A 15,300-nucleotide genomic window follows, 5' to 3' on the forward strand; every position below is an offset into this window, starting at 1 on the left:
CACCGGCCATTCTGAATATTTCCCTCCTTACCTGCATTTGTATGTGCTGATGGAAAGGGGTTAATCCCAGAAGGACCTCCAGGGATACCGTGGGGCATGTCCTCATTGCCCCACTGATACACACGCAAGTCAGTCTTTGGAGCATATGTAATTCTCTTGCTTGTGTACTGAGTCCGGTTCTTCCTGCCCAGGTTACCGCTCTGTGGATAATCATTGGGCCTTACTAATGCAGGATATATCCAAACTAATATCTTCGGGCTACAAACTCCATTTTTTTCCTGCTATGGATCTACAAGTCTCAGAGCCCTCGTGGTTTTTCGACAAGTGTTTCTGACATGTATCTTCCAGAGTAATCTATGAGCGATACCATCACCGTCTGGTTGTGGATAAAATCCACCTCAACAGGTTGCTGTGGGCGGGTCACTTAATCCGTATGGATGAGAATGATTTAGCCTGGCAAGTCTATAAGGGCAATATCTATGATAGAAAAGGAAGACCAGACAGACCTTGCCTAAGATGGAGCGATGGCGTAAGTCAGGACGCCAGACAGCTTTTAGGGATATTGAATTGGTGAACCTCGGCACAAAACGGAGGTGTCTGGAGTTCCTTATTAAGGACAGGTCTACATCGAATACGGTTCTTGCGCCGTTGATGAAGATGATGAAACTTAATAATAGTATATGTATTTCTATATTTTCGGGAAATTGAGTGAAAACCATCCCTTATGTTCATCCTGGTATCATAATCGTGAAGTAATATAGGCTATGGTATAAAGCGAAATGTTACGAAGTTCGATGATTGATTGACATTGAAAAGTTTATACCATAGTAGTTCAAATTTAACTTTTTGTGTAAATTGAAAACACGCAATATCAGCATAAATTGAATAGCCTGGCATACCACACTATATGTAAATGGAACAGTTCTGCACTTAAATATTCTTACAGAAGAAATAGACAAACCTTTCATATTTGAAAACGCTTAGCCTCAGGTTTTCATATTATCAGAGTCATCCGAATACTAAACGCCTATCTTCTAGTCTGAAATCTGGGCTCCCGTTACGATCCATATAGTTAGTTAGGCGTATCAAAATTTCTGTATGTACATTCTAACATGCCAACAAACTCCCAAAACTCCCTCGTAAACCCACAATTGTAGACTCATAAACTCCCTTTCAGTTGCTAATACCCCATATAAATGACTCATCATAGAGAGCTACCTAACTACTGGAAAACAATGAAAAATTTTTATTTGATTGCCTAGTAACACTTCCACTCATTTTGTTACAAAACAACGCGCATATTTTATCAACAATTGGTTATTGAACCTATTAACTTTCTCCAACAACATATATTTGCCGAAAAGGAAATTCACTTAATATCTTTCCATTAGACGTATCTATAGTGTATGTGTATATGCTGCAGACCCACGCTCCCTAAAAATTTATTGATAAAATTGATAGTCTAGCTCAGACATAAAAATTCAATATGTTTCAATTTATCAATTACAATTAATTGCAATGACGTCGATTCCCCTATATTTGCCAGGCAAATATATCACAGTCAAAAGTATTTGGAATAGATAAATGTTTGTTTGCTATTTAAAATAGTAATTAATGAAGATTTGAAGTTTAAATATAATTCTTTTAAGTCAAATTCGAAATATGATGATAATTCCCATAAAAATATTTCGTTGGATTATGTATGTCCGACGGCACGTCCATAACATACATTATGATAAAAAAAAACATTGGGTTGATAGTTCTCGTAAGATTGGCGCTTATGTTTACTTAACGCTTTTAGTCAAAAACTAGGTAGGAGTATGTACTATTCGGTGCTTGGCTATCCATTTCAACTCTTTGGTATTTCTACAGTATAAACTGGAATTGTAATTTGATATACTTTTGTAGTGGTGGTCAGCATTGTGTTCTCCCGTAATTATTTACTCTTATTTGACTCCGGTAAATCATTTAAATCTGAGTCGACAGGTATCTGACACCAAGTTCCACTGCGACCACTGAGATTTGAACTATACAACCGCCTGGTGTCCTAACCACTGACTTATCTGGACATTTTTTTTAAAATTGGGGAGTCCTAAGTCCGCATCCACTTGATGCCGGACCGGACCAATTTTTATGGTCTACGGACTCCTCTTTTTGAATTTAACCCCTAAGGTTCAAAAGTAAAAGAGGATGAACAAGGCTACGGTTTTATACTAGGGCAAAGGCAACTCATCAGATGCTGCCTCATCTCTGTGAACTCTCCATTTCATCCGGTCCGGCATTAAGTGGATGCCGACCTAGGACTCCCCCAATTGCTAAAAAAAGTGTCTAGCTTTCACTAAGCTTAGGTCGAACTGTGGGCGGATTTACGTTGAATATAATTCGCATCTTTGTATTTTGCGAACAATAAAAGGGAGCGTATAAATCTACGAGCCGCTTCGGTCACACTGCTCCCTGGGCAGAGGTGAGGCAGCGATTTACTGGGAAACGACCTAGACCATCGTCATGAAAATTGGTTAAACCTAAGGTTTGTGAATCCCTTGCATTCAGTAAATGGTGTGGACTTTGTATGGAGTTTAAGGAAAGAGGCTCACTACATGCGTGGTGGGGAAGTGAGGCGAGGGAGGTTAAAGGCTTTAGGGTAAAAAAGTGAGAAGCTAAATTGTACGTACATAAAGCATAAAAGTCCCGTTCTCCTTACCCACCCAACAAAAATTAAAATATCTACATAAAATCTGGGCATCAAAATATTCTAGAATCAAATATTTATTCAAATCAAATTATATATTGAATAGTTAATAGATGTAGAGTAATATTCGACGACCTTTTTACCATTTTTCGATGAGCTTTCATAATTTCCCTTTCAGAGAAGAACTTGCCTTCATTGACAAAAACTAATGAAGGTGCTGATTTACCGCCTCATCTGAGTTTTACGTTACTCCATTCAAGGATTTTTGAAAAAAAAATGAAACAAACTGAAAGTCTGACGCAAAGTTAATTGAGTAAGCTGATCGGGGCACCATCCAAGCTCAAAATGTTTGACGCTTCACTTAATGTGTGGGGTTGCAAATGATCAGGATGGAACAAGGGCTGGGGGTGTTTCCCGGTGAGAGATGCGTTCAGAGTGTCCAATTGCCAAGAACACTTCTCGAATTAATCTAATGGATCGGTTCCTTGATAGGAGCTCAAAAAACACTACACTCTCCCAATCCCACTTTACTGAGATCACAAACTTGCGGCAATATGTGTTATAATATAGAGCATGATCCCTACCTAGTTTGATGGAAATCAGACTATTACTAAACAAAGTTGTAATAGGTTTGTCGCTTCAGTGCAAATTCAAAACCTCGCATGTCAATATCATGCAAAAGTGAATATCCTCACATCATATATGCATATATTACGTGCTAGGTATTATACTAACGGGACAACTGCACACTCTGGCTTTATAAGAGAAATACATAAAACCTTTCATACCTTAATCGTCCAGCTTCCGGTTTCCCGACTTGCTGCATCAACGGCGGTTTCATTTAATTGCGCCTAAAATTTTTGTGGCTATCAATTTCGGTAGGCCATTTTGACCTTCTTGCTCATGTTTATTATCAAAATTCCCAGCTCAGAATTTCTTTAAACAGTTTTGACATCGATACTTTTTTCGAAGTATTGTCACAGCAAATTATCTAAACTAGAAGTGTCGCACGAAATGTTGTTGAAGTACCTGATTTGCGCGGAAAACGGACGGTAAACAAATATGGGCACCTCCAGGCGAAACCCTTTCAACTAAATTGACCACGTGCTAGTCGAACGCCGCCGCCGCCAGGATTCTACCACCTGAGGAACCTTATCATTCATCATCAACGGCGCAACAACCGGTATCCGGTCTAGGCCTGCCTAAATGAGGAACTCCAGACATCCCGGTTTTGCGCCGAGGTCCACCAATTCGATATCCCTAAAAGCTGTCTGGCGTCCTGACCTACGCCATCGCTCCATCTTAAGCAGAGTCTGCCTCGTCTTCTTTTTCTACCATAGATATTGCCCTTATTGCCTTTCCAGGTGGGATCATCCTCATCCATACGGATTAAGTGACCCACCCACCGTAACCTATTGAGCCGGATTTTACCCACAACCGGTCATGGTATCGCTCATAGATTTCGTCATTGTGTAGGCTACGGAATCGTCCATCCTCAAGTAGGGGGCTAAAAATTCTTCGGAAGATTCTTCTCTCGAACACGTCAAAAGTACGCAATTTGCTAAGAACCCAAGTTTCCGAGGTGCTGACGTTGCCACCATATATTTTGTCTTGCCTTCATTGATGTGCAGCCCAAGATCTTGTGCCGCCTGCTCGATCTGGATGAAGGCAGTTTGTATGTCTCGGGTGGTTCTTCCCATGATGTCGACATCGTCAGCATAGGCCAGTAGTTGAGTGGACTTGAAGAGGATCGTACCTCTTGCATTCATCTCAGCATCACGGATCACTTTCTCGAGGGCGAGGGTAAAGAGGACGCATGATAGGGCACCCCGTTGTCGTAGACCGTTGTTGATGTCGAAAGGTCTTGAGAGTGATCCTGCTGCTTTTATCTGGCCTCGCACATTGGTCAGGGTCAGCCTAGTCAGTCTTATTAATTTCGTCGGGATACCGAATTCTCTCATGGCCGTGTACAGTTTTACCCTGGCTATGCTATCATAGGCGGCTTTAAAGTCGATGAACAGATGGTGCAACTGTTGTCCATATTCCAACAGTTTTTGCATCGCTTGCCGCAGAGAGAAAATCTGATCTGTTGCTGATTTGCCTGGAGTGAAGCCTCTTTGGTATGGGCTGATGATGTTGTGGGGATATGGGGCTATCCGGCCTAGCAAGATAGAGGAGAATATCTTATAGATGGTAGTCAGCAACGTGATACCTCTATAATTGCTGCACTGTGTGATAGCTCCCTTTTTATGTATGAGACAGATAATGCGTCGTTGCCAATCGTCAGGCATTGACTCGCTGTCCCATACCTTGAGCACAAGTTGATGAACCACTTGGTGTAACTGGTCGCCTCCATATTTAACCAATTCGGTTGTAATTCCATCGGCTCCTGGCGACTTATGATTTTTTAGCCGATGAATTGCACGGACTGTTTCTCCTATACTTGGTGGTGGCAGTATTTGTCCGTCGTCTTCAGTTGGCGGGACCTACAACTCGCCGATGTTCTGGTTGTTCAGTAGCGCATCAAAGTACTCAACCCATCGCTCCAATATGCCCATTTTGTCGGAAATCAGATTTCCCTCTTTGTCTCGGCAGGATGAGCATGGAGGTGTATAAGGCTTCATCCTGCTGACTTGTTGATAAAACTTGCCTGCCTGGTGCGATTGCTCCCTGTACTTTTCTAGTTCACAGACTTTCTGGTTCTCCCAGGCTTCCTTTTGCCGTCTGTGAAGTCGCTTCTCCGCTCGACAGAGTTCGTGATAAGTCTCTGCGCGTGCCCGCGTTCTTTGAGAATGCAACATTACTCGGTATGCGGTATTACTCCGTTCCGTTGCTAGCTTACATTCATCATTAAACCAGCCGTTCCGACTCCTTTTGCGACTGGGGCCAAGTATCTTTGTCGCCATATCCATGATAACGTTCTTCAGGTGGTTGTGAAGACCATTTATTGATGCTACATCTCCAGGTCCTCTGTTGACTGCGGTTATTGCGGTGTCCGTAGTTGTCGCGGAGGGTTATGTTGTGGATGGCTTCAGTGTTCACTCTCACCTGATTGTCAGAGGGGGTTGTAGGTGTTATTGTTATTCGAGCTCGGAGCACCATGCCAGCGAGATAGTGATCCGAGTCTATATTGGCCCCCTATATGTTCTGACATTCATCAAGGCTGAGAGTTCTCTTGAACTTTGTAATGTGAATGTTCAAGATATTCTTTGTGGGACTAGAAAATGCAATCATGTGAGAGGAGCCGCTTGATTTCACCATTTCAGGTGATTTCGTAACGCGAACGTAGGGTGCGTCCTAGAGTTCGCCGGCCAATTGATTTGATTGATTGAGAAGAAAGAAAAAATTATCTCTCTACGCGTGGAAGAATCGTGGAATCAAGTTAAAGGTATGATCCACAAAGTGGTCTATGGAACGCTCGGGGTCACCAAGCCCGGTAAGCGGTTCATCAACCGAGATATTTCGCTTTAAAATGGCGTGAAAAAAGCTCGTGTACCGTACGTTTCTCGATAAAGGCTGGCAAATTTACAAAAAATTCTAATCTAATGCAAAGAAAGAGATCGCTGTCACCCAAGCGGCACACTGCAAAGACCTTTGCGACAAACTGGACCCTCAAGACGGTGAGAGAAATCTCAATCGACTTGTCAAAAGCCCTCACCAACGTGCACAGGATATCGAACACTTCTGTTGCGTTAATGACAAGAAGAGTATTTTGCTTACCAATCGACAAGCCCCCACGGACATATGGTGAGAATATTTCAAGCAGATTTCAACGGAATGCTCCACTTCCAGAGGCATTACCGACATTTGCAGTAATCCCACCACCAGTGCCACTGCAGTCAAGGAAGTACGGATAAAATTGGGGAAAGCAACAGGAACTGACGACTTCACATCTGAGCTCTGGAAGGCGAACACTGTGGCTTAGTGAGTTCTTCAAACGGGTTCCTGGTGACGGCAGAACATTATCTGTCTGGTAAGGACAATTTTAATGGAAAAAGAAAGGTAGTCCAGTAGAATGTTCAAGTAACTGTCCGATTTGGTTGCTTTTGAACGTATTCTTGACAACCGCGAAATCGTTTAAATAATAGTAAATTAAGCCGGGTCTATCAAGATGTACTGAACTGCTGACACAATATACGCTGCGCGGTTACTAATGGAGACATACCTTGAGAAACATCGCCATCTTCACATTGCATTTCTGGATCTAAAGAAGGCGTTTGACCGTCTGCCATACGAACTCATCTGGCATGTTCTACGACAACACCTAGAAGAACTCGTGCGCTTGGTTAAATTAATTAAATTAGAAGTGAAATTTGAAGTGTTGCGGGTGTATCAGAACCGCTCCATATCTCTGTCGGTGTTCATCAAGGAAGCACCCTCTCACCACTCCTCTTTATTCTGTTTATAGACACGGTCTCACGGACATCCAATGTGCGTGAATGAATGAATTTCTAACGACTGATTGTTATGAAACAGGCACTGTCACTGTCAGTGGCAGTGAATTGTCCAGAAGTGAGGGATTGAAATATTTCAGGTCAAAGTTATCAGCCAACGAAGGACTGCGTTGCGCAAGTGCCTCACACATTAGCGCTACCTGGATGAAGTGGCGTTCCATAACTGGTGTTTTTTGTGATCGGCGTATCAACGAACCTCTCAAATCTGAAATTGACCACAATGTCGTCCGTCCTGTCGCTTTTTATGGTTGTGAGTGTTGGCCGACTATACAAGAAAATGAACGGTGTCTTTCGGTAATGGAGATCACATCCGAAATGAGCATATCCGCGATCGATGTGGGGTTGCACCGATCGTGGAAAAACTGCGAGAGATGCATCTTCGATGGTATGGTCACGTAATTCGCGCTGACGAGAACTCACTTGACAAGATTGGTCAAAAAATTGAAGTTGACGATAAAAGACCAAAAGGCCAGTCGAAACAAGGGTAACTTGAAATGTTGGATAGGGTTTTACAAGCCTCGCTCTCATAGAACAAAATTGCGCGACCAATCACAACGAGCTGACCCCACTTATGAACGGGACAGTAAATCCAGATAGAACCATAATGGTATTACTTACAAAAATATGGAAACTGGATGGACTTTACCTTCCAGAAGAGAGGAGACCAACTCTTTAATTCGCAGAAGAGGTGAAATATCTGGAACTCTAGATAAAAAGCTTTTCCTGGAACAAACATATAGACACAAAGATGAAACAACCTCGCACAGCTTACTTTCCTTCTACATAGGGACCTAGACCTCAAGTAGTAATGCGAATATATGTTGCTATCGTTTGGCCGATATTCGCTTATGCATACATAGTGTGGTGTATAAAGGTGAAAAGAACATCTTCTGTGTTGATGAGTAAGGGCGAAGGCGAATTAAATAGTCTAAACAGTTCGTTAAAAGCCACATAGTCAGTTGCGTTAACATAAGGATGACTCAGCTGATTGCCACTGACGAGTACAGTCTGCATTTCTCTAGGTATTAAGAGGAACGGAATCTACTTGTAAGTAGTTATAATGGAACTAAATTTCGCCTTCCTACGACAAAACCAGGTTGTGGGACTTTATAAGAGGAACAAGTGAGAATGTTTACAAAATTATAGCGATCTGTACTGGGCACTAACCAATGAAGGACAATGGCCTCAGATTCCTCATATCGTGAGCCTGCATGTCCTTCCATTACGATCGTTCTATTCTAGTTGCCAACTGGCACTAGCTCCAAGATTCGTTGGTGACTTCAGAAAAGTCCCTAACTGTAGAGTAAACAAGTTGATGTACTACTCTAAAATCCAGAGGTTGCCAGATTTTACCCCTTCCCCCTATAACGGTCATGAGTTTAGGAGTTGTGGCATCCGAATGGAGTACTAAGCAGTAATTGTGCTCTGCGAGGCAGTGGATCTCTCCTACTGCCTCCTACCACTCACTACCACTCATCCTGAAAACTGTTAACCAGATTACAGTGTTCTAACTTTCGAGTTTTCGAAGAAATTTTTCCTTTGCAGTTCAAATCAGCCGCAATATCCTTTTCTGTAATGCATTACCCACTTTCTGCCCACTCCACTTTCCTGGTCTTCTATCGGCTGTATGACAGAGTTATTTCGAGTTATTTCAAGTTTGTCAAGCGCTAGCCTTTTGATATCATAGCCTGGATTAAAATCTCTATGGATGTGTTTATCTTTGTGCTCGTCCCGCTTCTGTAGGATTATCGCTGACACAGTACTAATAAGATGAGAATGAATCTAAAGCCCATTTCATTATAAATAAAATTGAAAAAAAAAATTATATTAGAAAATTGGGTCGATGCCCTATATTTCATAAAGGAATGAATAGAAGACGTGTTTCGTTTTTAATCACTTATCAACCTTCCATTTGGCAGCAGACCCCAATAGTGCGTTATTAGTAAAGGGAACGCCGATCAGTTGACTCACTATTTAGAAATGAGTCAGAGTACATACCTTTTTGAGTTGTCGTCGATTAGTCATAAGCAAGGAAATATCTTTTTTAAAATTGCAAAATGTGGAAAGTTAAGATTTTTTACCAAACTTTTGGTTATACATTTCCTCTGTCAGACAATTTTTTCTTTATTAGGTGCGGCTCCCCTTAGTTTTATACTATGCCACACGCACACTTTTCATGCATAAAAATATTTCTCACGCTTGAAATTATACAAATGCCATTCCTCTTGTTCACATATGGTAATGTACTTAGTAAGTCACTCCCACTGTACAGTCAGCTTTTGCTCGAGGCGAGAAAGTGAGACCATTCAAAAATCGCAGAAGCTGTGCGCTAAGTGTGTTAGCAAGTATCTGAGATGGCCATCTGTAAGATACATTAAAACTATTTTACTTCTCAAAGCCTAAAGAATTTCAAGTTCGAGCAACATGTCTATGGTTTCTCCAGCTCCACTGTATCTGAGCAACTCGGGAAACCTGAACGGTTTGAAATTTAGTGAGACTCAGTTACTATAAGCAGAAGCAGAAAAACTCAGTAGAAAACTCGCGATCGCCATTCATTTCAATTCAGTCTTGCGTTGTAGCTTAAACTTGAAACTGTGCCCGAGTATTACACTTTCTTCGTCTTTAAGATACTCGTAGATATAAAGATACGTGAAGTAATATATCGGCTCACAGTTTATCAAGATAAAATACTAGTTTTTCTGGCAGTTCAAGTTTTCGTAACTGTGATGAATTATCAATGCGGTTAAGAAAAATCGGGAAAAGATAGAAGGTCGTGCTAAACCTAGTTTAGCATTCGGTTTTATGCAGTTAAGATATCTAGATTGAAAACTTGTTGATAGACAAAATAGATAAAAAGTTTTCTTCTTGTGGAACATATTTGGATATAATTGGGCTTGAAATAATTTTTGCATGCGAAAGTGATCATGTAAAGCAGATGAAGCTGTGCTATGACTTGTGAAAATCTAGCCACCGGTTATCTGTGGTTTTTCACTTCCGGAATTATCGAATTTTGAATATATGAAAGTGTCAGCTGAATAACCAGAAAGTATGTATTACTAGAGAATATAGTTGTGGAGTGCAATCTGGTCAGAATTGTGAAGATTAAAGTGTGATATACTAAAAATCGTTTATTGAAAGTGTGATTCGACTTATCTCGAGAATTCTGTACAGCTGCTATCAAATTGGTTCAGCTATAGGTTACAGAGAATTTTTCATCGAGTTGGTGAAGAACAGCAGAAGGCATTCTTCCAAATTTCGGCTAAATTCGAATATGACTTCAACAGTCCTGCAACCAATGGCCTGGACCAATGAGAAAATCCGTTTAGCCTGCGTCGATAATGTTGGAATACGGCAATTATGGAAGTTAATTGCGTTGGATAACAACAATGGAACGAATGCTAATACGAACAAAAATAACGTAAGTAGTAATTCAGCTTAAAACTCTAACTCTAGCATTTGTACTCCAATGTCACCCAGTCTAATGCAAAAACGTCAACACGCCCACTATAGACATCGGGCAACTATCTTAATGGATGCTGCTATGCCAAAAAGGCATATCTTTCCAGAGACTGGGTCTAGAATACACACAACAATTGAACACGTCTAGAATATTAATCATAACGTAAACTTTCTTGTTTACTACAGAAACTATTGTCAGTCTTGGTATGACTCTGTTTCTTATTTTTTTCTCCTTTGTCTGAATGAATAATAAGCAGAGGCGAGCAAAAATGTAAAGAAAGATATGCAGATACTTTTACAGAACAGAACGGATCACTTAATATGAGGAATTCACTTAAGCATGCAGAAGAATGTGAAAAGCGTGCAAAGAGCAATGTAGATAACTTTCTGCATATTTGGCTTTAATGTATGCATATTAGCCGGAACAAGAAAATTGTGATAATATATATGTGTATGCATATGTGCGCCAATAGTTTCTGACTACGCTGAAAAGATAGTACATATATTTTATCATTCAGGCTTTGAACATATCAGCATTAAAATTCGACTCCCAGTATCTAAAGCAGAAAGATAAACTTTCTAAGATTTATTTTTATTTCCCCATGTTATCTCTGAAAGTTCATTGCTAGACAGTCAGTGCTGTATAAGTAGAAAACCCAAACAAGGAAGTAAATGCGTCACAAATACCAAATACCAAAATGCATGCACGTAGACTGAAAACTGATTGAAATTCTGACCTAAAAAAAGAATTGTTGCCCAGAGTGGTTATCTATCATAAATTTATCAGAAAATGGAATTATCTTTATCTTTCATTCTATCATTTGTTTGCACTTTTAAGAATGATATATCGTAAAATATGTTTGCTTTTCAGAGCAAATGAAAGATAAGAAAAAATTTGAAAGCGCAGACATATTGGGTGTGAAAATTTTCAAACGAAACTTCACCTGGTAAAACTTAGTTTATTGAAAAATTATAGGCACACGTGGCTTATTTGGACGATGACACTTTATAGTTTAATCTAACACTAAAGGAGAATTAATTTTCAATTCTTTGTTTACATTTGTATTCCAATTAATCACCTATTTCCGACTCTCTGCAAGATCAATACGGGAGAAAATTTAATTATATTTTAATCTTAACTGTAAATTTGTTTCATGGATGAAAATCGCTTGAACCAAAAGAAGATTCATTTTCCGAAAACCATTGACCATGACCTTCATGCTTTTAATTAAATTTTTGTTTCAATGTTTCAATTAATTCACTCTAATACAATTTAATTATGTGAAAAAAAAACACGAAGAGTAGACTTTTCTGTATCTATAAATAGAATGAAGGAAAATTTACATAAATCTGATCTGTGAAGGCAATCAATTGTTGCATCTATTGACGATACAGGAAATAGATTTTGATACAAACAATACTGTTTATGTTGAAAGTTGCTTGTTTGGAAGTTATTTATTGCTGCACATTTGTTGAATTGATGTTTACAATTGATATTTCCTACTTTGGGAAAGGAGGGGAGCGGAGGGCATTCTCTGCCATGGGTAGAATTCTTTAATAATGTGTCTTTCCGGGGTGCCACATCGTTTGTTATTTCTGAATTTTTATCACAATGAGCAGACATATGTAAGCCCAAATTATTATATTTTGAAAGTGACTTTAATCTTCTAACCGTTATATGTTGTTTGCTTAGGTAGAGTATTTTTTATAGCATATCGAAAATGTCCCCAACTTACCATAACCACAAGGCCCAGAACGGAATAACAAGTTCCAAAAACAAAGTAACAATAGGAAAAAATGTATTCATTTATTAACCATAAAAGTGACATTGATGATGCGCCAAACCTTAAAGAAACGCTAAGACAACCTATCGAAATTGCTTGAATGACATAGTCCCTTAAGTGACGAACTTACTATATTAAGATATAACTGATGAATATGAAGGACCATAAAATGTCAACTCTATAACTCCAAACAACAAAGTCTAGAGACCTCACGCTCACTATTGAACGACGCCACAAAAAATAAACTCGAAAAACACAACAAAATAGTGTAGAAATAGAAATTTTATATTAAGCCTAATCGAAGAGTTAGAGGGACCTAGCCTTATATCTGGGTTACTAATGAATTTACTCTAAATAATCAAACTAAATCGAAATATTATTCACTATGATTAATGACATTCAACATTGTATAGGGAAAGCAGACAAGCTCCTGTAAAAAAAGTAGAAAGAATAACTAACGGTTTCGTCTAGAGCAGAGGCAACTCGTCAGATGCTGCAGCAGCATGACTGAAAGTCGCAACAGATGGAAATCGCTCCTTTGTATATAATCGCAAACGCAACAAGAGCACGAATTATATCCAACTTAAAACCATCAGTACTTTACACCTAAGCCAAGCTAAAGCTAAATTTTAGTTTGGGATTTGGGGGACCCTGGTGGGTGTGTCCGAATATCTGAGTGGTTAGAGCACAAGGCTGTGGTACGGAAGGTCGCGGTTCAAATCCCACTGATGTCAGTGGAATTTGTATCGTCATTTGACGTCGGATACCAGTCGACTCAGCTGTGAATGAGTACTTGAGTCAAATTGGGCGAGCGCAATGCTGACCACATTGCCTAACCTAACTTTTAAGACGAAGCTGGGCAAGTTTACTATCCTACCCACGTGTGTGGAAAGATTGTCGACAGGAAAGTAACTAAAGGACCATGGTTCGTTCATTTACTTAAAAAGCATTTTAACAACAAAAGTACAACGAGTTTCGTATAACGAGTTTCATTACATGCTATCATCCTAACTAAACCAATGAACTAACTTATGAGTCAACTGACCGCTCCCTGTTTCTTTCCACTCATGTTCGAGAAAAAACAAACTTCAATCTGGTCAGTTTCCTATGCGGCATCTTTTATTATCTTGCAAAACTAACATACAACACGTAATATATCATCACCATTAAATGTTGTGAGCACCTTAAGAAAATTCTAGATTCGCTGGCCGAGCCAAAATACACGGATGCATCTTTTATGTCGAGGTCATACTCCAAACCACTCCATATAAAAGTAAGTATTTTCGAAAAGTTACTGGCAGCGTTTTTGAACCTCCATGTCTCGCTAAATGGCATGGAACATTCCACTAATGAAGGGAGGCACAAGTTTTGAGCATAAGAATGCCATTACCTTACTTCTGAGTGAGATATTAGAACCGCCTTGCAGGATTCCGAAGAGAATTATTGCTTACTTATTGTTGAAAGAGGAAACAATAAATGATCATTTGTGTCCTTCACCTTAGGTTAATGGGTTTTAGTTGTCTAAATATGTTGCCGAGGTTTGCAGGTTTGGAAAAAGTAAATCCTTTATTATTTTGTATGGAATGTTGCTTTTCTACTGAAGAAACAAGAATTTAACTCTCTACCCGCATCACATACATCGTCAAAATAACATTGAAATTTCGTTTTCTTTTTTCGTTTTATTTTAGTTATCAAAAAGTCTTTGGACTGCAATGCTGATGCGCATCAAAACGCTTCCGAGAATTTGATGTAATTTAAATTCCACTGACAAATTTAAAATCCCCAAGCACCGTGTAAACAACACTTTGGCACCAATTTGAACCTCGACAAAGTTCATTTTCCAAAACAAAAACCTTTTAATGAACTTAATTAAAAAAGATTCACTGACCCTCATTCAAAGTGATATTTAAATTTCTCTTTTTCACTTAAAATAATGTTTTTTTTTATTATTTTAATTTCTGTATGTCTACTAAGTTTATATATAACCATACAAATGTGCCTAATATGATGTTTTTATTGCATCATTCATGAGTCCTAATTGCTTTCATTACAATTTTTGATAAAGTAAAGAAAGGTCAGTTATAATCCACTGGCTTTTTTGATAGAATTATCATTTTAATGTGTCCAAAATTTTCACTTTCCAATAACCGTACCCATTTGTACATGAATAATTTATTATTCATGTGACTTTACAGTGTTTTTCACGTGTTTTCAGGGTGACTTTTTACGTAAACGAAATGGTTGTCACTTGATATAATTATCTTTTCCAGTATAAATATACTCGGTTGGAGATAAGTAATATAATTTTAGACATTTTTGGAGCTGAATAGAATTTACTTTTGTTATTTTTATGGCAGTTTCAAAAATCCTTTTCCTTTTTCAAATATTTCATTTTTTTTCTAATTACCTTTATGTAGTTTGAACTAACTCCGAGTCACGGTCATGTCTCTGATTTAAAAGCGAAATAAACACCTTATTACACTTTCCCCTGCATTACGACAAAATGAAAATGGAAAACAGCGTGACATCGAGCAATAAAATGTTTCAACAATTTTCGGTTACATACTCCGTCAATCTGTTTGCTCTGCTGCTACGTGCTGGATTACGTGTTTCTCAAATATTATCTTCTTCTGAGAATGTAATCTTAGCCAATGAAAATGATAAAATGAACATTAGAAAGCGAAAAATAAACAAAAGCTACTTGACGTATATTTCGACCATCATATGGATACTAATTAATACGTTCAACCTCGGCAATGAACCCATTTAATCAATTTGTTTTGTGTTAGTTAAATAAAATCATGGAAATTTTAACATTTAGATAATTATTTCGTTAGTCCAAATTTCGACTTGGAGAGGTAAGCGCGTTGTGTGGTTGTGACGCAAGATTCTGTATCATCGTCTCCATGACCTA

At 39.0% G+C, this 15,300-nt stretch overlaps 1 protein-coding gene across 3 annotated transcripts in view; it reads left to right on the forward strand.

Moving 5' to 3' along the window:
• The window catches only part of LOC119651052 (inositol-trisphosphate 3-kinase homolog), a 104,892-nt gene that overhangs the window by 4,574 nt on the left and 85,018 nt on the right, over positions 1-15,300 (forward strand). For 2 of the 3 annotated variants that reach the window (XR_005249406.1, XM_038054378.1), the window contains exon 1: positions 9,630-10,561. The exons of the other annotated variant lie outside the window; for it this stretch is intronic. Coding sequence is in view for 1 of the 2 variants with exons in the window: in XM_038054378.1 (XP_037910306.1) it covers positions 10,415-10,561 (147 nt within the window). In the remaining variant the exon portion in view is untranslated. Of the gene's footprint in view, positions 1-9,629; positions 10,562-15,300 lie in introns of those variants that run through there. 3 annotated transcript variants of the gene reach the window in all.

This window comes from Hermetia illucens, chromosome 3, assembly GCF_905115235.1.
Source record: "Hermetia illucens chromosome 3, iHerIll2.2.curated.20191125, whole genome shotgun sequence".
NCBI lineage: Eukaryota > Metazoa > Arthropoda > Insecta > Diptera > Stratiomyidae > Hermetia > Hermetia illucens.